The 21734-nt window shown below is 36.4% G+C and overlaps 1 protein-coding gene across 1 annotated transcript in view; it reads right to left on the bottom strand.

The window, feature by feature from the left end:
* Positions 1-21734, bottom strand: part of LOC123535667 (protein cycle-like) — a 139350-nt gene that overhangs the window by 68587 nt on the left and 49029 nt on the right. The window contains exons 3-7 of the mRNA XM_045318415.2: positions 17127-17355; positions 13577-13645; positions 4949-5106; positions 4265-4344; positions 2476-2568 (exon numbers count right to left, since the gene is read on the bottom strand). Coding sequence (XP_045174350.1) covers positions 2476-2568; positions 4265-4344; positions 4949-5106; positions 13577-13645; positions 17127-17254 — 528 coding nt within the window. The 5' untranslated portion in view covers positions 17255-17355. The remainder of the gene's footprint in view (positions 1-2475; positions 2569-4264; positions 4345-4948; positions 5107-13576; positions 13646-17126; positions 17356-21734) is intronic.

Below are 21734 nucleotides of genomic sequence, written 5' to 3'. Positions count from 1 at the left end.
AGCTCTTGTGTCCCCTAAAGGGAACCAAGCAGAACCATTTGAACAAACTTGGGAAAGGATCTTACAAAAAAGTTACAAACCAAGTTGGATGAAGATCAATCAAGCGGTTCTTAAGAGGTTTTTCTATTTTTACTTCTAGTGGCCCCTAAAAGGGGTCAAGTGCTCCCATTTGAACAAATTTGGGAGAAGACTTTACAGTTATGCTACAAACCAAGTTTGATGAAGATCCATCATGCAGTTCATGAGAAGTCAGTAAAAGGTATTTCTATTTTCAGCTCTAGTGAGTCCCAACATGAGGTAAAACATTCTCATTTGAAAAAAAAAATAGGCAGGAGACCTTGAGAAGATGCCACTAGGGCTGTCATTGATTGGGTCTTTGTCATATCGACGATACCGATATATCGGAAGACAGATATCGACGATACATCGATATATCGATTATTAAGTTATAGTAACAACCTATTTGTTCATGTACATGCTATATACCTTCTTGTTAATGTTATTTTTAGTTTAATTGCCTGCTTTTCATGAGTTTTATTTGTATTTATGTATTTCCCCATACAGGTAGTGCCGACTAGTTGGAAAAGAATGCTACGGTACAAGTTTAGACATGACCTTTATTGACAACTTCCGTTACTAAGGGCGCATTTTTGCAGACAGAAAAGTTGTTTTAGAGGGTCTGAGTGTTTATCTGGATAGTTTTTTTTCTCTGTGTAAAATATCGATTTTTAAAAATGGGAATCGATAATCGATCGACCAAAAAATATCGTTGATACATCGATATCATTTCTATCGATGACAGCCCTAGATGCCACACACCAAGACTGATGAAGATCTATCCAGTGTTTCATGTGAAGACATCATGAAAAGGTATTTCTACTTTTAGCTATAGTGGTCCCTAAAAATGTCCAAGTGCCCCATTGTGTCAAATGATGTGCGTTATGTTGTGGTACAACTAATTTAAGTTTGAAACAAATCTGTTTAGTAATAATAGTGATACAGTGAAAGTGCATCAAAAATTTAATCAGGAATTTTAAGTAAAAAGAGAGATAATTCAAAAAATGTTGGTGCCAGAGTTAATGAACTTGTGGCAAATGATGTGGTTGATGATATGGAACAAACATTTAAAATTGCATCAAATCCCTTCTATAATAACAGAGATATAGTGAAATGCATTAACATTAACTTAAAGTTCTAAGTAAAAAGGGGCTATTATTCATGAAAAAATTGATGCCAGAGTTATGGCTCTTTTGTCACAGGATGTGGGTGATAATGTGGAACAACCATTTTAAGTCTGGAATCATATTTATTTAGTAATAACTGAGATAGAGTGAAAGTGCACCAAAACTTTAACCTAAAATTCTAAGTATAAAAGGGGGATAATTCATGAAATACTGGTGCAAGAGTTATGGCCTTTGTGCCAGGTGATGCAGGTGATGATAAGGAATTATTATTTTAAGCCTGAAGCAAATCCATCCAGTAAGTACAGAGATAAAGATAAAGAGAAAGTGCATCAAAACTTTAACCAAGGTGTGGACGTGGAAGGACGCCAATGCCGGGTCGAGTAGGATAGCTCTCCATATATTTCGTATTGTCAAGCTGAAAATCAAGAACACTACCCTATCTTTTTTATATGCCAAAATTTCTTAATATATTCTAAAGTCTTGAAAAACAAGGGTTTCATCTAATTCTACATAGTAGAAAACATTTTGATCCAAACATACAGAACTACCTTAATCTAAACTTAAAATTGCACTCTTCAATTGTTGTTGCAATTAATGCATGCATACTCTTATTTTACCTATAAGGACTATTGTTCAATTACAGTTAATGGGTAAATTCAGACAGAAAACAATATTCTGCTATAATCTGGTATATTGCAGTACATAGCAAACTCTGACATAAACACCTTTGTACCATGAACCATGAAATTCATGGTTATTGCAGCCAATTGCCAACAGATTCTGACAGGAACAATATTCTGACATGCCCATTCACCTACCTTTGAATACTGCAGTACAATGCAGGCAGATTCATACAAGAACAATAACCTGGCATGCCCACAACACCATCCTAGAATATTGCAGTATATTGATGAAGGATTCCGACTCAAACAATATACAGGCAAGCCTAGTTACCTACCCTTGTATACTGCAGTTCATTGCTGACAAAGTTTGACACAACAATCTTCTGGCATGCCCACTTACCTACTGTTGTATACTGCTGACAGAAGTTTACAAAACAAAATTCTTGTATGCCAAGTTACCTACCCTCATAAATGCAGTATATTGTTGATAGATTCTGACAAAAATAATATTCTGGCATGCTCAGATAACAACCTTTGTCTATTGAAGTATACTGCTGACAGACTGGGGCACACTATTCTGGAATGCCTAGTTACCTACCCTTGTATATTGCTGTGCATTTGTGATAGATTCTGACAAGAACAATATTCTGGCATGCCCAGTTACCTACCCTTGTATATTGCAGTATATTGCCGACAGATTCTGACACAAACAATATTCTGGCACGATCACAACCAACAACAAACAAAAACCCATCTGCTGCCTGAAAGAAATTTCTTTCCCACATTAAATTTTGTCTCTAGTAAGCATAATATACAAAAACATTATTATGAGCTCTGACTGACAAGTATAATACCATAAACTGTAATACTTGCATAAATTAATTTTGTCTGTGTGAGTAGGTCAGATGTCAATTTATCTGTATGAACAGGTCACATGTCAATTTAGAGATAACAGATCAACTAATTATAAAATCATCAGTCAAAATGGTTACCTATTAAGCATTTGTTACATGATTAAGGGATATATAGCAAACATTCCATTCCAGAAGTTACAGTAAAGGTGGTAATAAACTTATCAAAGTTTTGTATATATATATGTAAATGTATATGTTTTTCTCAACAATCTATGGTAAATAACAAGAGCTGTCCAAATGACAGCATCCTCAACTATTTAAAAATACCTAGATATTATTATTATACTATACAAGCATGAGAAATGTCAAGAAGAGGGCCATGATGGACCTAGATCGCTCACCTGACATTCATTGTTGGATTGACTAATTCTGGAAAAGGGAACAATGCTGTGAAATTATTTTAGAATCTGGCCAGTTGTTTCAGAGGAAGATTGTCAAAGTTTTCCAAATTGCCATATAGGGAACACCAGCCCGCCCCCTGGTGGCTATGTTTTTTTTAAAGAAACAAAATAATTTGAAGGACTTTAGAAGAAGAAAACCCAAAAAACATTGCAGTAAAAACATTTCAAATCTAGCCAGCAGTTTAAGAGGAGAAAATTTTCATAGTTTTCAATTATTGTCATACAGAGAAAATAAGCCCTGCTTCCAGGCAAATGGATAGACAATGGACTTCCATCCAGTCTAAAACTTCATGCTCAGGTGAGCTGTAAAAAAATTATTGTGTTGGTGGGAGGGGTTAGTTATTAGTTTGTGTGAGAAATTTTTTTTTTTATTTCTTCTTGCGGGATAGGGAAGTAGGAGGTGATTTATTTTTTTACCAAAAACTATCACAAACTCTGACCCAAGGGACCTTGACCTTTAAGGTAGCTGGCCCTAAACCAAACAGTCCACCACTTACTAAGATCAATCCATATACGAGGTTTGTTGATTATAAAGGCAGTAGTTAAGAATATATGGTGAAATTGAGATGGTTGCCTTAAAACTTTAACCATCATCTTGTACAATATTTCGCCCCAATGACCTTGAACTTTGAGGTACCCGACCCTAAACCGAAAGATGTCTTCATCTTACCAAGACCAACTCTTACATGATGTTTGTTTGTTTGGGTTTAACGCCGTTTTTCAACAGTATTTCAGTTATGTAACAGCGGGCAGTTAACCTAACCAGTGTTCCAGGATTCTGTACCAGTACAAACCTGTTCTCCGCAAGTAACTGCCAACTTCTCTACATGAATCAGTGGTGGAGGACGAATGATTTGAGACACAATGTCTTTTATCAAATCGTCATGGAGAACATACCTCTCGCCCAGAGTTCGAACTCGCGACCCCGCGATCCGTAGATCTTTTAAGCTAAGCAGGCGGGCTTCCTTACATGAAGTCTTGATGACAAGTTTGACAACTGAGGCAGAAATAAAGAAGACATAGTGAAATTGAGGATCTTGCCATAAAGCTTTACCCTGAATAAAAAGGCAATGGGAATGGTAATGCCAGGTCAAGTACAACAGCCCTCCTTATTCCTTTAATAGTAAAGCTAAAACGTTTACCTCCAGTATGATATGTTTGAGTTCATCTTCTGACAGGAATGATGGTTTATGCAATGCTTCGGTGTAAGAAGTTGATGAACCTGAAATAGAATGTAAACAGGAATGCAAAGCTGTCGAAATAAATGCCCTCCACAACAGGTTATTTTTTTACTTTTAAATTACTTTACTTACTGAGCAGGCTAGTTGTCAATTTTCTCAATCTTGACTAATCTAACAGCCTATATTACAGAGAAACAAATACTCTCCAGCTGGTTATCAAACCTGGCCAAGATAATATGCACAAAAACATTCTAAGTTTGATGAAAATTAAAAAGGAATTTCCTAAATTATAAATCCGACATTGTCAGTTTTCCCAACTTTAAGTATTTCAAAGACTATCCCTCAAGAGTGACTCGAACTAAACACCTAGTTATCAAACTTTGCCAACAAATTATGTCCCTAAGTATTCGGACTGGTGAACACTGGATTAGAAATTACTCAAGTCAGAGAGTGGAAACCATAAATATCTTGTTCACTAACCTCTCAGTGATTTCATAACCCATAAATATTCTGTACTAACCTCTCAGTGATTTCATAACCCATAAATATCTTGTTCACTAACATCTCAGTGATTTCATAACCAATAATATCTTGTTCACTAACATCTCAGTGATTTCATAACCCATAAATATCTTGTTCACTTACCTCTCAATGACTTCATGTGCTGAACGGCCATTCTCAGAACTGTAAGTTTGTCACACTTTCTATTCATGGCATTACACATGGGCAACATGGTAGATAACTGCATGATGTATGTGTTCATTTTATCTCGGCGCCGTTTCTCTATTTCACTGTGATTCTGCCTGTAAATATATAAAATTTTTAATTATCAATTGCTTTTATACAGAAATATTAAAGAAAGTATTCTGAATCATAAATCTACATCATTTAAGCTGATATTTTATTAGTATGACACATAAGGGCTGTCACTCCAGCAAATCATGTAGTCCATGGCCAATTATATTCTACATTAGAATGGTTTGAAACCATGAATTGCTAGAGCATTTCCCTCGTCTCCTTATAACTTTCAGCGTTTACTGGTTTTCTGTGCAGCTGAATTCCTTCATAAGACTCACACTTCTGGGAGCTTACATACATATGTTATAAACTTCACCTGTGTTTTGTAACAAGTACAACCTAGAATGCACTGAATCATCTTGTTTTACATTATCTTCAAACCTAGCCATTGAAATTATTTCAAAATTTCAAAAAAAAAAATGGACAAAGATCTGCACAAATGCTCCTTTAATTATTAAATACGTAGCTAATCAGGTGTAAAAGTGGTAATTTGTGCCTGCCAGAACATAAGGGAGGTAACCAAAGTTATGCTGCTATATACCTTATATAACAGAATCACTGCCAAAACTTTGGATAAAACCTTAATGAAAGATACAAGTGCTTTGGTGTCCAAAAGAAAAAGTTAACTCTGACAATAAAAGAACACTAAAATCAGGATTTAAGAAAGGAACCATTTTCATTTGGAAACATAACTATTATATATAAGTTTTATTGAAATCCGTCTAAAAATGAAATGGCTACATCGTGCACAAATAAAAGTTTAGGAAGACAACCAGATAATTGAGCACAGACACAGAATACACAATATCTCACCCAGAAAACAAATAAGAGGAGAACAAGAGATCACAGAGTGATCTTGGCGCCCACCAATGTGCCATTTTTGAGTGTTCCAAATTTCAAGACTTACTGACTAGCTCAAGGTCAAATTTCATTTCCGTACACAACACAAATCTATGCAAGTGGTCCAAATTTGAAGGCTGTAGCTTGAGAAATGTAAAAGTAGGTCACTAGGTCAAAATCCAGGTCAAATTTTACTTCGGAATACAAAACTATGCATGTGGTCCAAATATGAAGCCTGTACCTTCAAAAATGTGAAAGTAGGTCACTAGGTCAATGTAAAGGTCAAAGTTTGTTTCGGTACACAAAACTATGCATGTGGTCCAAATCTGAAGGCTGTAGCTTGAGAAATGTAAAAGTAGGTCACTAGGTCAAAATCAAGGTCAAATTTTATTTCGGAATACAAAACTATGCATGTGGTCCAAATTTGAAGCCTGTACCTAAAAATGTGAAAGTAGGTCACTAGGTCAATGTAAAGGTCAAAGGTCATTTCAGTACACAAAACTATGCAAGTGGTCCAAATTTGAAGGCTGTAGCTTGAGAAATGTAAAAGTAGGTCACTAGGTCAAAATCAAGGTCAAATTTTATTTCAGAATACAAAACTATGCATGTGGTCCAAATTTGAAGCCTGTACCTTCAAAAATGTGAAAGTAGGTCACTAGGTCAATGTCAAGGTCAAAGTTTTTTTCGGTACACAAAACTATGCATGTAGTCCAAATTTGAAGGCTGTAGCTTGAGAAATGTGAAAGTAGGTCACTAGGTCAAAATCAATGTCAAATTTCATTTTGAAACACGAAACTATGCATATGGTCCAAATTTGATGCCTGTACCTTCAAAAATGTGAAAGTAGGTCACTAGGTCAAAATAAAGGTCAAAGTTTTTTCCAGTGCACAAAATTATGCATGTGGTCCAAATTTGAAGGCTGTAGCTACAGAAATGTGAAAGTAGGTCACAAGGTCAAAATCAAGGTCAACTCATGTCAAGGTTCATCTTGCCACTCAAAAATATACATGTGGTCCAAGTTTGAATGTTGTAGTTACTGACAAGAACATTTTAAAAGCTTTTCCCTATATAAGTCTATATGAACCATGTGACCCCCGGGGCGGGGCCATATTTAACCCTAGGAGGATAATTTGAACAAACTTGGTAGAGAACCACTAGATGATGCTACATTACAAGTATCAAAGCCCTAGGCTTTGTGGTTTGGACAAGAAGATTTTCAAAGTTTTTCCCTATATAAGTCTATGTAAACCATATGACCCCCAGGGCGGGGCCATATTTGACCCTAGGGGTATAATTTGAACAATCTTAGTTGAAGACCACTAGATTATGTCACATACAAAATATCAAAGCCCTAGGCCCTGTGGTTTTGGACAAGAGATTATTCAAAGTTTTTCCCTATATAAGTCTATATAAACCATGTGACCCCCAGGGCGGGGCCATATTTGACCCCAGAGAAATAATTTGAATCATCTTGGTAGAGGACCACTAGATGATGCTTCATACCAAATATCAAAGCCCTAGGCTCTGTGGTTTTGGACAAGAAGGTTTTCAAAGTTTTTCCCTATATAAATCTATATAAATTATAGAAATAAACAAAGGGCCATAACTCATTCATAAATTGTTGAACCAGTCTGATTTTCAGGGGGACACAACTAGGGTACCAATACATCATTCTGACAAAGTTTGGTCAAAATCCCCCCAGTAGTTTCTGAGGAGATGCGATAACGAGAAATTGTTAACGGACGGACGGACGGACGGACGGAATGACGGACGGACGGACCACGGACGCAGAGTGATTTTAATAGCCCACCATCATCATGATGGTGGGCTAAAAATGTCACCACATTTTTGAAAACACTCACATGGCAAGGTGCTTGAAAAATGGTAGACAAAATATCAGGGAAACACACTGTACAACAAGAGCACCGCCTTGCGGGTGCTGACGCTCATCTGATTTTTTTTGTATAATAGAAATATTGTCCTACCCATGATTTTCTAAGTCTAAAAAGGGCCATCATTCTTGCAAAAAGCAGGATAGAGTTATGTTTCTTGATGTGCAGTGTCCACTTATGATGGTGAAAAACTGTTGCAAGTTTTAAAGCAATAGCTTTGATAGTTTATGAGAAAAGTATACTTAAACATAATACTCAACCAAGAAAATGATTTTCTAAGTCCAAAAGGGGCAATAATTATTGCAAAAAGCAGTATGGAGTTATGTTGCTTGCTGTACAGGGTCAGCTTATGATGGTGAACAAGTGATGCAAGTTTCAAAGCAATAGCTTTGATAGTTTAAGAGAAAAAGTTGACCTAAACATAAAACTTAACCAAGAAATCTGATATTTTCTAAGTCCAAAAGGGGCCATAAATCTTGCAAAAAGCAGGTTGGAGTTATGTTTCTTGCTGTACAGGGTCAGCTTATGATGGTGAACAAGTGTTGCAAGTTTTAAAGCAATAGCTTTGATAGTTTAGGATAAAAGCTGACCTAAACATAAAACTTAACCAAGAAAACTGATTTTCTAAGTCCAAAAGGGGCAATAATTATTGCAAAAAGCAAGATGGAGTTATGTTTCTTGATGTAAAGGGTCTGCTTATGATGGTAAACAAGTATTCCAAGTTTCAAAGCAATAGCTTTGATAGTTTAGGAGAAAAGTTGACCTAAACATAAAACTTAACCAAGAAATCTGATATTTTCTAAGTACAAAAGGGGCCATAAATCTTGCAAAAAGCAAGATGGAGTTACGTTTCTTGCTATACAGGGTCAGCTTATGATGGTGAACAAGTATTTCAATAGCTTTGATAGTTTAGGAGAAAAGCTGACCTAAACATAAAACTTAACCAGGCAACGCCGACGCCGACGCCGACAACCGCTCAAGTGATGACAATAACTCATCATTTTTTTTTTCAAAAAATCAGATGAGCTAAAAAGAATGGATGAGTACTAACAATGAGTGCAAGAGTACTGACAATGTCATGACCATGTTTTCTCATACCAGACTTACATAAAGGAATCAAAGTGAGATCAAAATCAATTTCATGTCACTTCCAGTAAATCAAGAATTAATTACTGGGTTGGATGCAAGAAATAAAGCCTCATTACAGAGCTACAAACTATATTGCACCTTTCTCTTTTGTGAAGAGACTTATGACCGACTTTTCAGCTAAAGACAGATGAACAACCTTCCTTTGTATAACATGAATATGGCCAAGTATCTTTCTCATCACAGGACAAATCTTTTGCTTGTTACAGCATAACCTCTTCATTTTTAATTATACAAACAAGGTTTCTTTTTATTTCACATCTTTTCTATGTTTTTCTCCAAATTTATCCACTTTTCTGTACAAGTTATCAAGAGCTGTTTGTAAAACGCATAATATTATACTCCCCAAGATGGCATGTCCCATTTTCAGTCCTAAGATTACTACGACTCTCGACTTTGAACCCCAAAAAAATAGGAATCACCCTTTGAACAAAGGCAATAAGTCTATGAAGTTTGTGGACTATAGGTCTAAGTATTTTTTAGTTACTGAGCTGAATATTTTCAGCCTCAAGTCACTGCAACCCTGACCTTTGACCTACTGTCCCTCAAAACATTACATACAAGCAATCATCCTATGAGGTTTGAAGGCGGTAGGCTAAAACATACTAAAGTTACTGAGCATAAACAAGGTCAATGTGTCTGTGACCTCTGACCTACTGTCTCCCAAATCAATTAGGGTAATAACAGACAATCAACCCAAGAAATATGACCACCATAAGCCAAAAAAAATCTTCACCAATTGAGCAGATACCATTTCCAGTCTTTAGGTTACTGTGACCCTGACCACTGACCTACTGATCCAAAAACAACATGGGTCATGTATTGACCACAAGTAATCACTCTATAAAGTTTGTCTTGTTAAAACTGCCTTGACTTAAGTTGAAACTCAAGATCATTATGAACTTGACCTTTGACCTACACATCACCTCTCAAAACAATAGTGGTCATCTACTGACCACAAGTAATCATTCTGTAAAGTTTTACAACTCTAGGCCAAATCAGTTTTTAACTTATTAAGCTGAAACCATTTTCAGTCTCAAGGTCATTGTGACCTTGACCTTTGACCAATACATCACTCTCAAAAACAACAGGGGTCATCTACTGACCATAAGTAATCATTCAATAAAGTTTCACAAGTATAAGCCAATCAATCTTAACTTATTGAGTGGAAACCACTTCTAGTCTCATGGTCATTGGAACCTTGACCTTTGGCCTACAGATAAGGGTCATACTCTAACTACAGACATTATTATTCTATGAAGTTTGATGACTGTAGGTCAAAGTGGTCTTTACTTATTGTGGAGAAACTAAATTAACAGTAGCTGTAAAGTTTGAATGTTTCTGAACAAAGATGAACATTTTTAAAGAGAGATTTAATCATGAAATGCCAATGTTATCAATGAGATGATGTTATCTTGTAGCATAAACCATGAATTTCAAAATAACATACAGCAATATCACAATAGAAAGTTTATTTTGATTTAAAGGGCAGCAAATTTAAGTACTATATTCCAGTATCCTATATGGTGATAGGTTAAAGTAATGAAGTCTCAAGAAAAGCTCTACTGCCATGCAATAAAACCTAATTATGTATTGATTTTAACTACCTTCATATATAATTTATCTCCATAGAAACTATGAAAATATCATCATACTCCTTTGTAAAGTAAATAGAGATGTAAAACATGCAAGTGCAACCCATCCACAATCCTTCCCCTACCCTATCCCCTTGACCGTCATGGTAGAATGCCACTTATTTAAGAAATATTTACCTATATTTTATCAGTCAATAAAATATGGGCAGGGGTTATGATACATCGAGTGTGCCGTACAAGTGATTAAATTGTTTACGAACGACTACCCATATAATATTTTATTAACTGATACAACTATTGGAACATATTTATTATTTCGAGTCAAACCATGCAAAAACTTTACATTTTACAGCACTACATTTTATTTCGGTATGTCATTCAGCAGGCTGTTTGCTGTTTTGAAAGTGAAAATTTTGAATAACATCTTAGGTCTGGTATGGAAGAAATCATAAGTAAATACTTTATTCAAAGTTTATGAAGTCTATGCAGTTTCTAAAAATAGAACTTGTGACTTATGATGACAAATGAATACACAACTAGTGAAATACACACCATGACATTGTGGCATATAAACTACATAAACAGTGGATTCTGGATGATTGGAAAATGGATTACAAGTTCTTTACTTCAATAGTATTTGACACTTAAGGTGCCTTCATTAAATGCACTGTAGAACTTGTAAAATACACATCCTGATAGCCGTTTGCTGTATGTTTATATAGCAGCTGCAGCAGATCATGATGGAATGGTAAATAGTATCTTGGCAATAACTTTAGTTTGGATTGATATATTAAAAGGGTTATCACTAACTTAAAGCAAGACCAATATAAGGATTGCATATCCAACCAGTGGGGTCAAGGTCACCACTACTTAAACAATTGGGCTATAGTAACCCAGATACTTACCTGACCTTGACCTTTTGACCTTAATTAATGTCATGACATACTGTATCATTAATGCTGCAATTTTAAATGGTGTCCCGAAATATGATAGACAAGACCCTGGCAAGAAAGAGGAAGTCGAGTGGAACCATTTGCACAAACTTGCTAGGATGCCTTTGACAAAGTTCAGCACACATCCATCAAGCAATTTGAGAGAACAAGCTAATTAAAGGTTTTCCTTTGAAGCTCCAGCTGTCCCTTTAGTGCCATCAAGCAGAACCACTTGCAAATAGTTAACTCAAGGTGCTACATTTTAAGATCTATCAAGTGGTTCATAAGAAGTCATTTAAAGGTTTTTCTTTCTTTTTTTAGCTCTGATGGGCAGCCCTTAAAGGGATCAAGAGGAACCATTTTAAACAACCTTGACAGGGGTCAATATATGGATACATCAGAACATCTTTAGTTAAGGTCCATCAAGTGGTTCACGAGAAGAAGTGTTTTACTTGACCTTCAATATAAACCTTGATCTTTGACCTACAAGGATACGTACGTCATGTATGCCAATATTCTACATATTGCTCTCTATTCACAAACCAAGTTTCATGAACTTATCTTAAATACTTTTTTAGTAATTGCAGGATCCAGATTTGCAGATGGACTTTATTACGAAACGGACATTCATTTGGTATTTCTTTTGTTATAAAGTACCCAACAAGAGACAATAAGTACCCAATAAGCAGTACAGAATAAATAGAATTTACCGTAACCTATTGTCCTCAGTACCCAATATTATGTTCTCTAGTTCCCTCGGACAGACAGAATGAAAGACAGACGGACGGACAGACAGACTAATAACAGGCTTCATCATCTGACTACAGGCAACCATCATATGAAGATTGACAGCCAAAGCTTTCTTTGATTATTGAGCGGCAAATGTTTTCAGTCTAGAGGTTACTGTGACCTTGATCTCTGACCTTCCTACCATAAAATCAAAAGGAGTCATCTACTAACAACAATCATCCTATAATGTTGTACAACTGTAAGCGGTTCTTTAGTTATAAAGCAGAAACCATTTTCAGTCTTGAGGTCACAGTGACCTTGACCTTTGACCTAAACCATCAAAACCATAGTCATCTACTAACCACAGGCAATTATCCTATGACGTTTGACCAATGTGAGACCAACCATTCTCTAGTTACTGATTGAAAAGCAAATGGTCTAACGACAGACTGACCTTAGTAACTAACAGACAGACAGATTGATAATGAGCAAAATAACATACCCACTTTTCTTCAAAATACTCTAATTATTAAGCATAAAATGGACACTGCCAACTTTTGCAATTTTGATCAACTCAAGGGCCATAACTCCTGAGAATTGGAGGATCCAGTTGTTTCTGAGCTCAACTGGGATATTATGCCAGTTAACATTATGACCTAGTTTGGTCAACAGTGGTTTAGAACTGCCAAAGAACTAACTGGTTGTTTCTATGAAGGAAGGAAGCTACTGTTTAATAGCAGAGAAAAGTAAAGAATTTCTGCCACTAAGCAATCTTAAATTGTCTTGTAAATATTTCTTAAAATCCACTGATGAAGTGGGGTACCTGGGACACCCACATGTACTAATAGCTCATCCTGGACAAAGTTCAAGTCAGCTAAAAACACAGTAAGATGTAGAAACCGTTTACCAACAACAAGGCAGTTCAGTCAGATCACTATTGTTTTCCTGTGAATGTTTTCCAATTATCAAAATTTACAGTATTTACACTTCTGTTGAGAATTTCTGTGATACACAGCATTTGCAGTCATTTAGAGAATGTAATACAATGTAACTCATGTATTCTTTTCTTTCAACTAAAATTTTACTCAAGGAAGTAAAATTCACATTTCTGGGTTTTTGTCAACACAAGATTTCATTTTATCTACGTAAACCTTACTTAATTCCACTGATATACTTAGTTTTTTTAAATAAAAATTATTCACCTGGCATTTTTTTTTCAATGATCAACTTAACACACGAAGTGGCCACTATATTTTCCCTCAAAGATTTTCAGAGAGCATAAAAATGTCTTTTATTTAATATTCATATTTTCAGTCACAATACCATGTTTTACAAACATACCTAGCAAATTTTTTCACATCATCTGGGTCATTGCCATCATCATCATCATCAATACCCTCTGTCGACAAACTGCAATATCAAAATGGAAATCATTTCAATATAATGTCTGAGCGGAAGAATGCAAATCATATGGTATAATGATATCTGTCATGTGTTTACGAATCAGATAGAAATATCCGTCCCTAGGGCACCTGCGCATTGGGCGGTAATGAGGCTAATGCCGAATTACCACCCATGCGCAGGTGGCTGAGGGATGGATATTTCCATCCGATTCGTAAACACATGACTGATATTTTTTCTTGCATAGCATATACGTGTTAGCATTTCATTCTGGCAGATTATTTTTCTTGCATACCGTATTTTACAAAAGGTAGAAATACTTTCTTTTTAGCACACTTTCTTATAGTAGAGAATGAATACAAAGCGTGGGAAATTAACGTCCGTAAGCAGAAGTGATGTCATGATGTTTTGAGTTACGCACAATAACAAAATTCCACATTAGTTTTATCGTTTGTAACGTAACGTTATGTTTTTACGATAAACTAACGTATTTTGAATCGAGAAATATACTATAAGGAACGGAGAGAAACTATGAAGGTACTTGCTTTTTTCGTATTTTACATAAACAATATATTATCAGTACATGAACCACGAGTTGTCATTAACAGCACGAGAGTCATTTGGCATGGGGGGTGCCAGATGGGTTTTGCCGGCATGGGTAAAATCACCGGAAACGCCAGTCCGGTGTGCAAGAAAAGAAAATCTGTCCAAATGCAAACATGTACGTGTAGCATAAGGTTTTCTAACGTACACATAATTATACAGGCTCCTATGACATCACAAAAATATATTACAAACTGAAAATCATGACAATATTGTTGTTCTTTTTTTTTCAAGACTCCAAAATAGCAAAATAATTATGCATGCATAATTGCCTGAAGTGGGGTGGGGAGGGGGGTGGGGGGGGGGGTTACAACACACGCTACTTCAAGATGAATAAGAAAGCACATGACCGCTATGTAGAAAAATAAAGCACTACCAGGCTTATTTCAGGGCTTCTACAGACATACTTGAAAGATGTACAAAGGCTCATAAATGTCTAATGAATAGATGACAAAATCATCTTGTTATATCTATGTGTGCTGTCATGTTTTAATTCAGAAGCATGGTTAATTTTGTCAAATTTTTTATTTGTGTAAATCTGCTTTCAAATTTTTTAAATCAAAAAGATATAAATATTGCAGTTCATTTGAAATCAAACTGTTGTAATGAACACAAAAGTGCAATGCAATAATTTCAATCATGATGCACAGTAGACTCTGTTTCTCAATAAATTATTCATGTAAACTCAATGTACTGTTATCTTATCTTAATAAAATTGCGAATGCTTCATGTGGTTATTTTGTCTCATGAACAGAATCAGTCAAATGCATGATTTGCTGGGCTGCCTTCTATACTTCCAAAGCAGGGCTCCGGAAATTTTGATAACTCAATCGGTCCGAAACGAAAATCCTGACATCGGCGCTACCCCACCCACTGCATTCCCAATATTACATATTTTGTAAAACGTGATAGAGTAAAGATATAATCATGTCATGCATTAAAACTGAGTTACCGGTCACCGCGTGTTTCCATACAATGAAGACAGTTATTCAGTGTTATGTGTGATTGTTACTTTGTTTAAATTTCAATTTTTTTCCGAGAAAATACTTGTAAGGATAAAATTACCGAGGCATTGACACCGTGTGCGTAACTAGTCTAAAAGCCAACGCACGTGACCGGTACCGTATACACGGCAGATACTTTGTGATGTTTCCTCATTCTTTGGCGGAATTCTATAAAATACAATTACATGACACATATTCTCTGCTAAACAGTCTCGGTATTTTAAGAATACTCTGCCGCGGACCGAATGTGTACGTTATATGAACGCTAAGATCTAATTTCCCGCATGTATAGTACCAAAAGGTCACGCGTGTTGGCCACGGATATTTCATTTCACTTATGTTGTACTTCAATAAGCAGCTACATTTTAAAAGTTATCTTCTGATGTAAACAAAATTTCATTTTGAAACGTTTTTTAAAAGACCGATTTGATAAACAGCACCACTCCGATTTTCTTTATCATTCGTGTTGCCAGTCCATTTTTTTTTCTTTTTCTTTTTTGCACCGTCGGGTTGCAAAGACGATTTTCTGCACTTCAACTGGAGCCCCAACAAATGAATCTTGTAATTATTTCAAATCAAGTAATTATAAAAAATATTTTGATTGGTTTTCCGTGTGATGTCTCATTAAATCAAAGACCTATAATGTACAATTATAGCTCTTTGATTAAATGCAGTGACCATTTGTTTTTTACCATGATGAAACATAGCCTTTTGAAATAAACCATCCATCGGATTTTAAATAAAAGAAGTGGATCCCAGTCGAAATGATTTGGATCCAGTCAGACATATTTGGAAACCAGTCAAAAATGTTTAATACATTGCAGTCGGCTGTCTGCAAACATTAAAGGATGTGCCGCGCTAGTACTGATTGCGTCACGTGCTAATTACGGACCGATTATCAAAGTGACAGTCAGACTGTTTGACAGGTTTATTATCTGAGGGTGCGACCAACAATTTCCTGCTTGGCTGTAGATGGTGTATTGAGATATCAGACAGAAATTTATACTTTTCTCCATTTTTACGGGACCGATTTTTTTTGTTTTTTCACTTTATGAATCGGTCTGAAAAGTAAAAAATCGGTCCAAAACCGACAAACCGGCAAATTTCCGAAGCCCTGTTCCAAAGTATCTCTAAATAGATTTAATTAACTATCACAACAGCATACTTAAGTGTCTTGTGACCAGGATTTATAGTTTCCCCATATCTGGAAACAGTGCTGGAATATTTTCTGACCCTTTGGGATCATAGAGTTTATTCAAAGTATATGTATCTTTATAACAGAATTCCACTTTCGCCACTGCTAGTGGGTGTGAGAGGCATTGCATGTTTCACTACTCATGAACAGACTCAGTCCTGCTGTTATTTTGCATAATTGCTTTCTATGCTTCCAAAAGATCTTTTTGCCCTACAGAACGTACAAAAAAGAATGTTATTTGGAAATATTATTGAATACACATGATCTGTACCATTATACTTGAATAAAATCAAGATTTTAAAGACAGTTGTACAAAAAATGTTTGTGAAATAAGTTTAAGTTGACCATCCTAATTTTCCTTCTTCACAATGTTTACTTTTAAATTATGTGGGAAACATTTAAGAGCATCTCAGAAATTTCCAGAGCCTTGATTGAGATTTGAACTTCGGACCTCTGAACTGACAGTCAAGTGTGTGTTACTAGTTCCAGGCCAACGAGCTTTTGTCAGATCAGTACAAGAAGCATTTGCTGTGCCCAGTGACTGTGCTTGTGAATAATATTCACAGTCTTGTTCTCTAAACAAGCTTCAATTTAAACATCAGCTTTCATACAGAAGCTAATATTTACTTATTCAGAGATCTTTTGCAATGTATTTTGGTTGACAAATCTACAAAGTGCATGGACTCACTCAATTGACGGGCACTTCCTTTTGCGAATAGTTCCCGTTTCTGAGCAGCTTGCTAACATGCTCGACGGACTTAAAGACTGTGTTGATGTTTGACCCATATATGAGTTCATGTTTGACTTCATCTCCATGGCACCCTGGAACGGCGAAAAGTTGCCATATGCAAGTCGGCTGAAGTCCGGAGCCTCAATAACACCAGTAAGTCCCCAGTCGTTCTGCTGGCTGAAGAAGTCTGAAAAGAAACAGCAAACACAATTCAAATACTGTTGTTTTTTTAAATTTTTTGCAAGGCATAAATGATTTAGCCTTGGTCACTGAAGCATTAAACTTCTACCAATATGCATGAGATTTCAACAGCATTTCAACTTTCACTACAAGTGCTGAAAGGTCCGCAAAGACAGAGAGTGCCAAGTTGTTATTTTGTTAATCCAGGCGAAATGATGACCATGGTTGGTTGACCATGTTTTAATGTGGTCAACCATCAAATACCATGGTAAAAACATGGTCAGGAGCACGGTTGACCATGGTGAGATAAGATTGGCCATGGACGACCATGGTTAGAAAAGACTATCAACAGTTTGACCATGGACTACCATGATCATGTTAGTAATTTTCACACTTATCAAGTTTTACAATGCACCAAAGATGCCTGACTGCATTTTGGCTCCAAAAGTTTTCCTAGTTTAATATAGAATAATTTTCCTGCATTTATAGACAGATTCAAAGGTAAACTTTCATAGCCTGACTATAATTTGTTGTCATCTTAGCAATTTTATGACAAATAAATGACTGACTTGCAAAAACAGATATAGACACTTTCAAATTCATATTTATACAGTTTTTGATAGTTAGAAATCACCACTGTCGCCATGGTCATGGACCTTGGTCGGCCATGGTTGACTGTGGTCCACAACCATGGTCGACCATGGCCTGATACCATGTTTTATGACTGTGATGCCAATTACCACAGCCATGGTCAAACATGGTAAACCATTTGACCCAAGTATCATGAAAATCCTTCAAGAGGTGTAGGAGATACAAAGCGGACACAAAATGGAAGGCTCAAACCTTTGACCTGAAGTTGTGATCTAGCATGACCTTGAGCAGACAAGGCTGAATCATGAGTTCTGCACATTGTTTCGATGAGGCGATCATTTGACCAAATATCATGAAAATCCTTCAAGGGGTTTAGGAGATACAGAGCAGACACAAAATGGAAGGCTCAAACCACTGACCTTAAGTTGTGACCTTGACCTTGAGCAGACATGGCTGACTCATAAGTACTGCACATCGTCTTGATGAGGTGATCATTTGACCAAAGTTTCATGAAAATCCTTCTAGGGGTTTAGGAGACAAACTGTTATGTACAGACGTAAGGACGGAAGACGGAAGGACGGACAGAGACCATTCCTATAACCCCCCACCACTCATGGCAGGGGATTAACAACATTTACATACCATCACATGCAGCTATTATCTAGAGAATCTGATAGACCTTAAAATTTTCAATGATAGAAACATATTAAATAAAGTCTAGAATTGATTTTTGAGTCCTTGATATAACCAACAAGAGCTGTCTCCATAGGATGACACATGCCCCCGATGGCACTTTGAATGAATAGTTATGGCCGATGTTAGAGTTTAGGACCTTTGACCTACAGACCTGGGTCTTGTGCGCGACACGTCGTCTTACTGTGCTACACATTCATGCATAGTTATTTTAAAATCCATGCATGAATGACAAAGATATGGACCGGACACACCCATCAATGCACTATCATGAAATATGACCTTTAACGTCTAAATGTGACCTTGACCTTTGAACTACAGACCTGGGTCTTACACGCGACATGTCGTCTTACTGTGGTACACATTCATGCCCAATAATTTTAAAATCCATGCATGAATGACAAAAATATGGACCGGACACGCCCATCAATGCACTATCATGAAATATGACCTTTAACGTTTAAGTGTGACCTTGATCTTTAAGCTACAGACCTGGGTCTTGCGCGCGACACGTCGTCTTACTGTGGTACACATTCACGCCCAATAATTTTAAAATCCATGCATGAATGACAAAGATATGGACCGGACACGCCCATCAATGCACTATCAAGAAATATGACCTTTAACGTCTAAGTGTGACCTTGACCTTTGAGCTACGGACCTGGGTCTTACGCGCGACATGTCGTCTTACTGTGGTACACATCCATGCCAAGTTATTTGAAAATCCATCCATGGATGACAAAGATATGGACCGGACACGCCCATCAATGCACTATCATGAAAAATGACCTTTAACGTCTAAGTGTGACCTTGACCTTTGAGCTACGGACCTGGGTCTTGCGCGCGACATGTCGTCTTACTGTGGTACACATTCACGTCAAGTTATTTGAAAATCCATCCATGGATGACAAAGATATGAACCGGACACGAAAATTGCGGACAGACCGACAGACGGTTCAAAAACTATATGCCTCCCTTTGGGGGCATTAAAATGGTTTTACAAAATTAATGTGAAATTTATGATAGTATCGTTGTATCAATAACAGAAGTTTTAGTTGTGATCTGCAAAGAACAGCAACTCTTGCCTTCAAGGCCAGTACTTATAAGCAGTGGTATCTATAAGTTTACTTCCCTTGCAATTACACAACTGACAGTTTAAGACACAATATCATACCTTTTTGTACAACAAAAAGTTCATTTGAAATCAAACTGTTGTAATGAACACAAAAGTGCAATGCAATAATTGCAATCAGGATGCACAGTAGACTCTGTTTCTCAATAAATTATTCAAGTAAACTCTATATACTGTTACCTTATCTTAATAAAATTGTGGATGGTTAGTGGGGTCATTTTGTCTCATGAACAGAATCTATCAAATGCAGTCTTCTACGATTTGGTTGGCTGCCTTCTCTACTAAATAAATTTCATTAACTATCACAACTGCATACTTAAGTGCCTTGTGACCAGGATTTATAGTTTCCCCATATCTGTAATCAGTGCTGGAATATTTTCTGACCCTTTGGAATCATAGAGTTTATTCAAAGTATATGACCTTTAACATCTAAGTGTGACCTTGACCTTTGAGCTACGGATCTGGGTCTTGCGCGCGACATCTCATCTTACTGTGGTACACATCCATGCCAAGTTATTTGAAAATCAATCCATGGATGACAAAGATATGGACCAGACACGCCCATCAATGCACTATCATGAAAAATGACCTTTAACGTCTAAGTGTGACCTTGACCTTTGAGCTACGGACCTGGGTCTTGCGCGCGACACGTCGTCTTACTGTGGTACACATTCACGCCAAGTTATTTGAAAATCCATCCATGGATGACAAAGATATGAACCGGACACGAAAATTGCGGACAGACCGACAGACGGTTCAAAAACTATAAAAGGGAGGCATAAAAATGATTTTACAAAATTAATGTGAAATTTATGATAGTATCGTTAATATCAATAACAGAAGTTTTAGTTGTGATCTGCAAAGAACAGCAACTCTTGCCTTCAAGGCCAGTACTTATAAGCAGTGGTATCTATAAGTTTACTTCCTTGCAATTACATAACTGACAGTTTAAGACACAATATCATACCTTTTTGTACAACAAAAACATTTAGGATGTATTCATATGTGTTTGATTTACCGGCTTTGAAACCAGCTTCATATGATTTTGTCAGCTTACTTATGGTAAAAAAAACACTTTTAATGAGCCAATAATAAAATGAAATACCAGTGGATAGATGGATAGATAGATAGATATTGTGCATTGTATTTGACCTGGTGGGGCTGAGTTAAACTCTGACTTATTATAATACAGTTGAGACTGCCTTAACGACCCCCTGAATTTAGCGACTCCCTGTCATATGGGACCCTATTTTATGCTCCGGACCCAATTTACTATTAAAATAGTCTGAATTAAGCAACCCCCTGCCTTACGAGACAAGCGACTGTGAAATTAGGCTCCAGAATCGATTATTAGACCGTTTTCAGCGACTTTGAGACGCTCCCTCGCAAGATTTTACATGACAGAGTTACCGTTCGTTATCTCGCGTGAAGCTGTTTGAGGCGAGAACTAATTTGTTTACAAAAAATGGCCGATGAAAAATGTAAAAAAGTAACTGTTTTGACATTTGAACAGCGCGTTAAAGCACTAGAATTGCTCGATTGGGGCAAAACCAGAGTATAAAGTCGCTGAAGAATTCGGAGTCTGGGCATATGTACATTAACAAAGTTCCTGGTGGAACAAAAAGAAGGCCGTATGTAACAGGAAACGACGAAGTAAACATGGTTTAAAGATGCAGTCAATAAACTAATATATATCACAGGACCATTAATACACAAAGAAACAATAAACATTTACCTCAGTGTGTAAATAGTTCATCTAATGGAACATTTATATTTTAAAATCCCAATTACTGCTCGCCTTTATTCTCTTGCTAGATCATGAGCTTAAATTTGTCTTATCAACATTATGCTTATGCTGCAAACTATTTTAAATGTTATGTTTTATCAAAATGTAATTAAAGAAATAGTATTAAACATTTTTTACTCCTACCTTAAAAGAGGCCGATATATAAGTATCCAATACACAAGTA

The sequence above is a fragment of the Mercenaria mercenaria genome, chromosome 17, assembly GCF_021730395.1.
Source record: "Mercenaria mercenaria strain notata chromosome 17, MADL_Memer_1, whole genome shotgun sequence".
Classification (NCBI taxonomy): domain Eukaryota; kingdom Metazoa; phylum Mollusca; class Bivalvia; order Venerida; family Veneridae; genus Mercenaria; species Mercenaria mercenaria.
The sequence above is the reverse complement of the archived record's forward strand: the minus strand, read 5'-3'. Positions and strand labels throughout refer to the sequence as shown.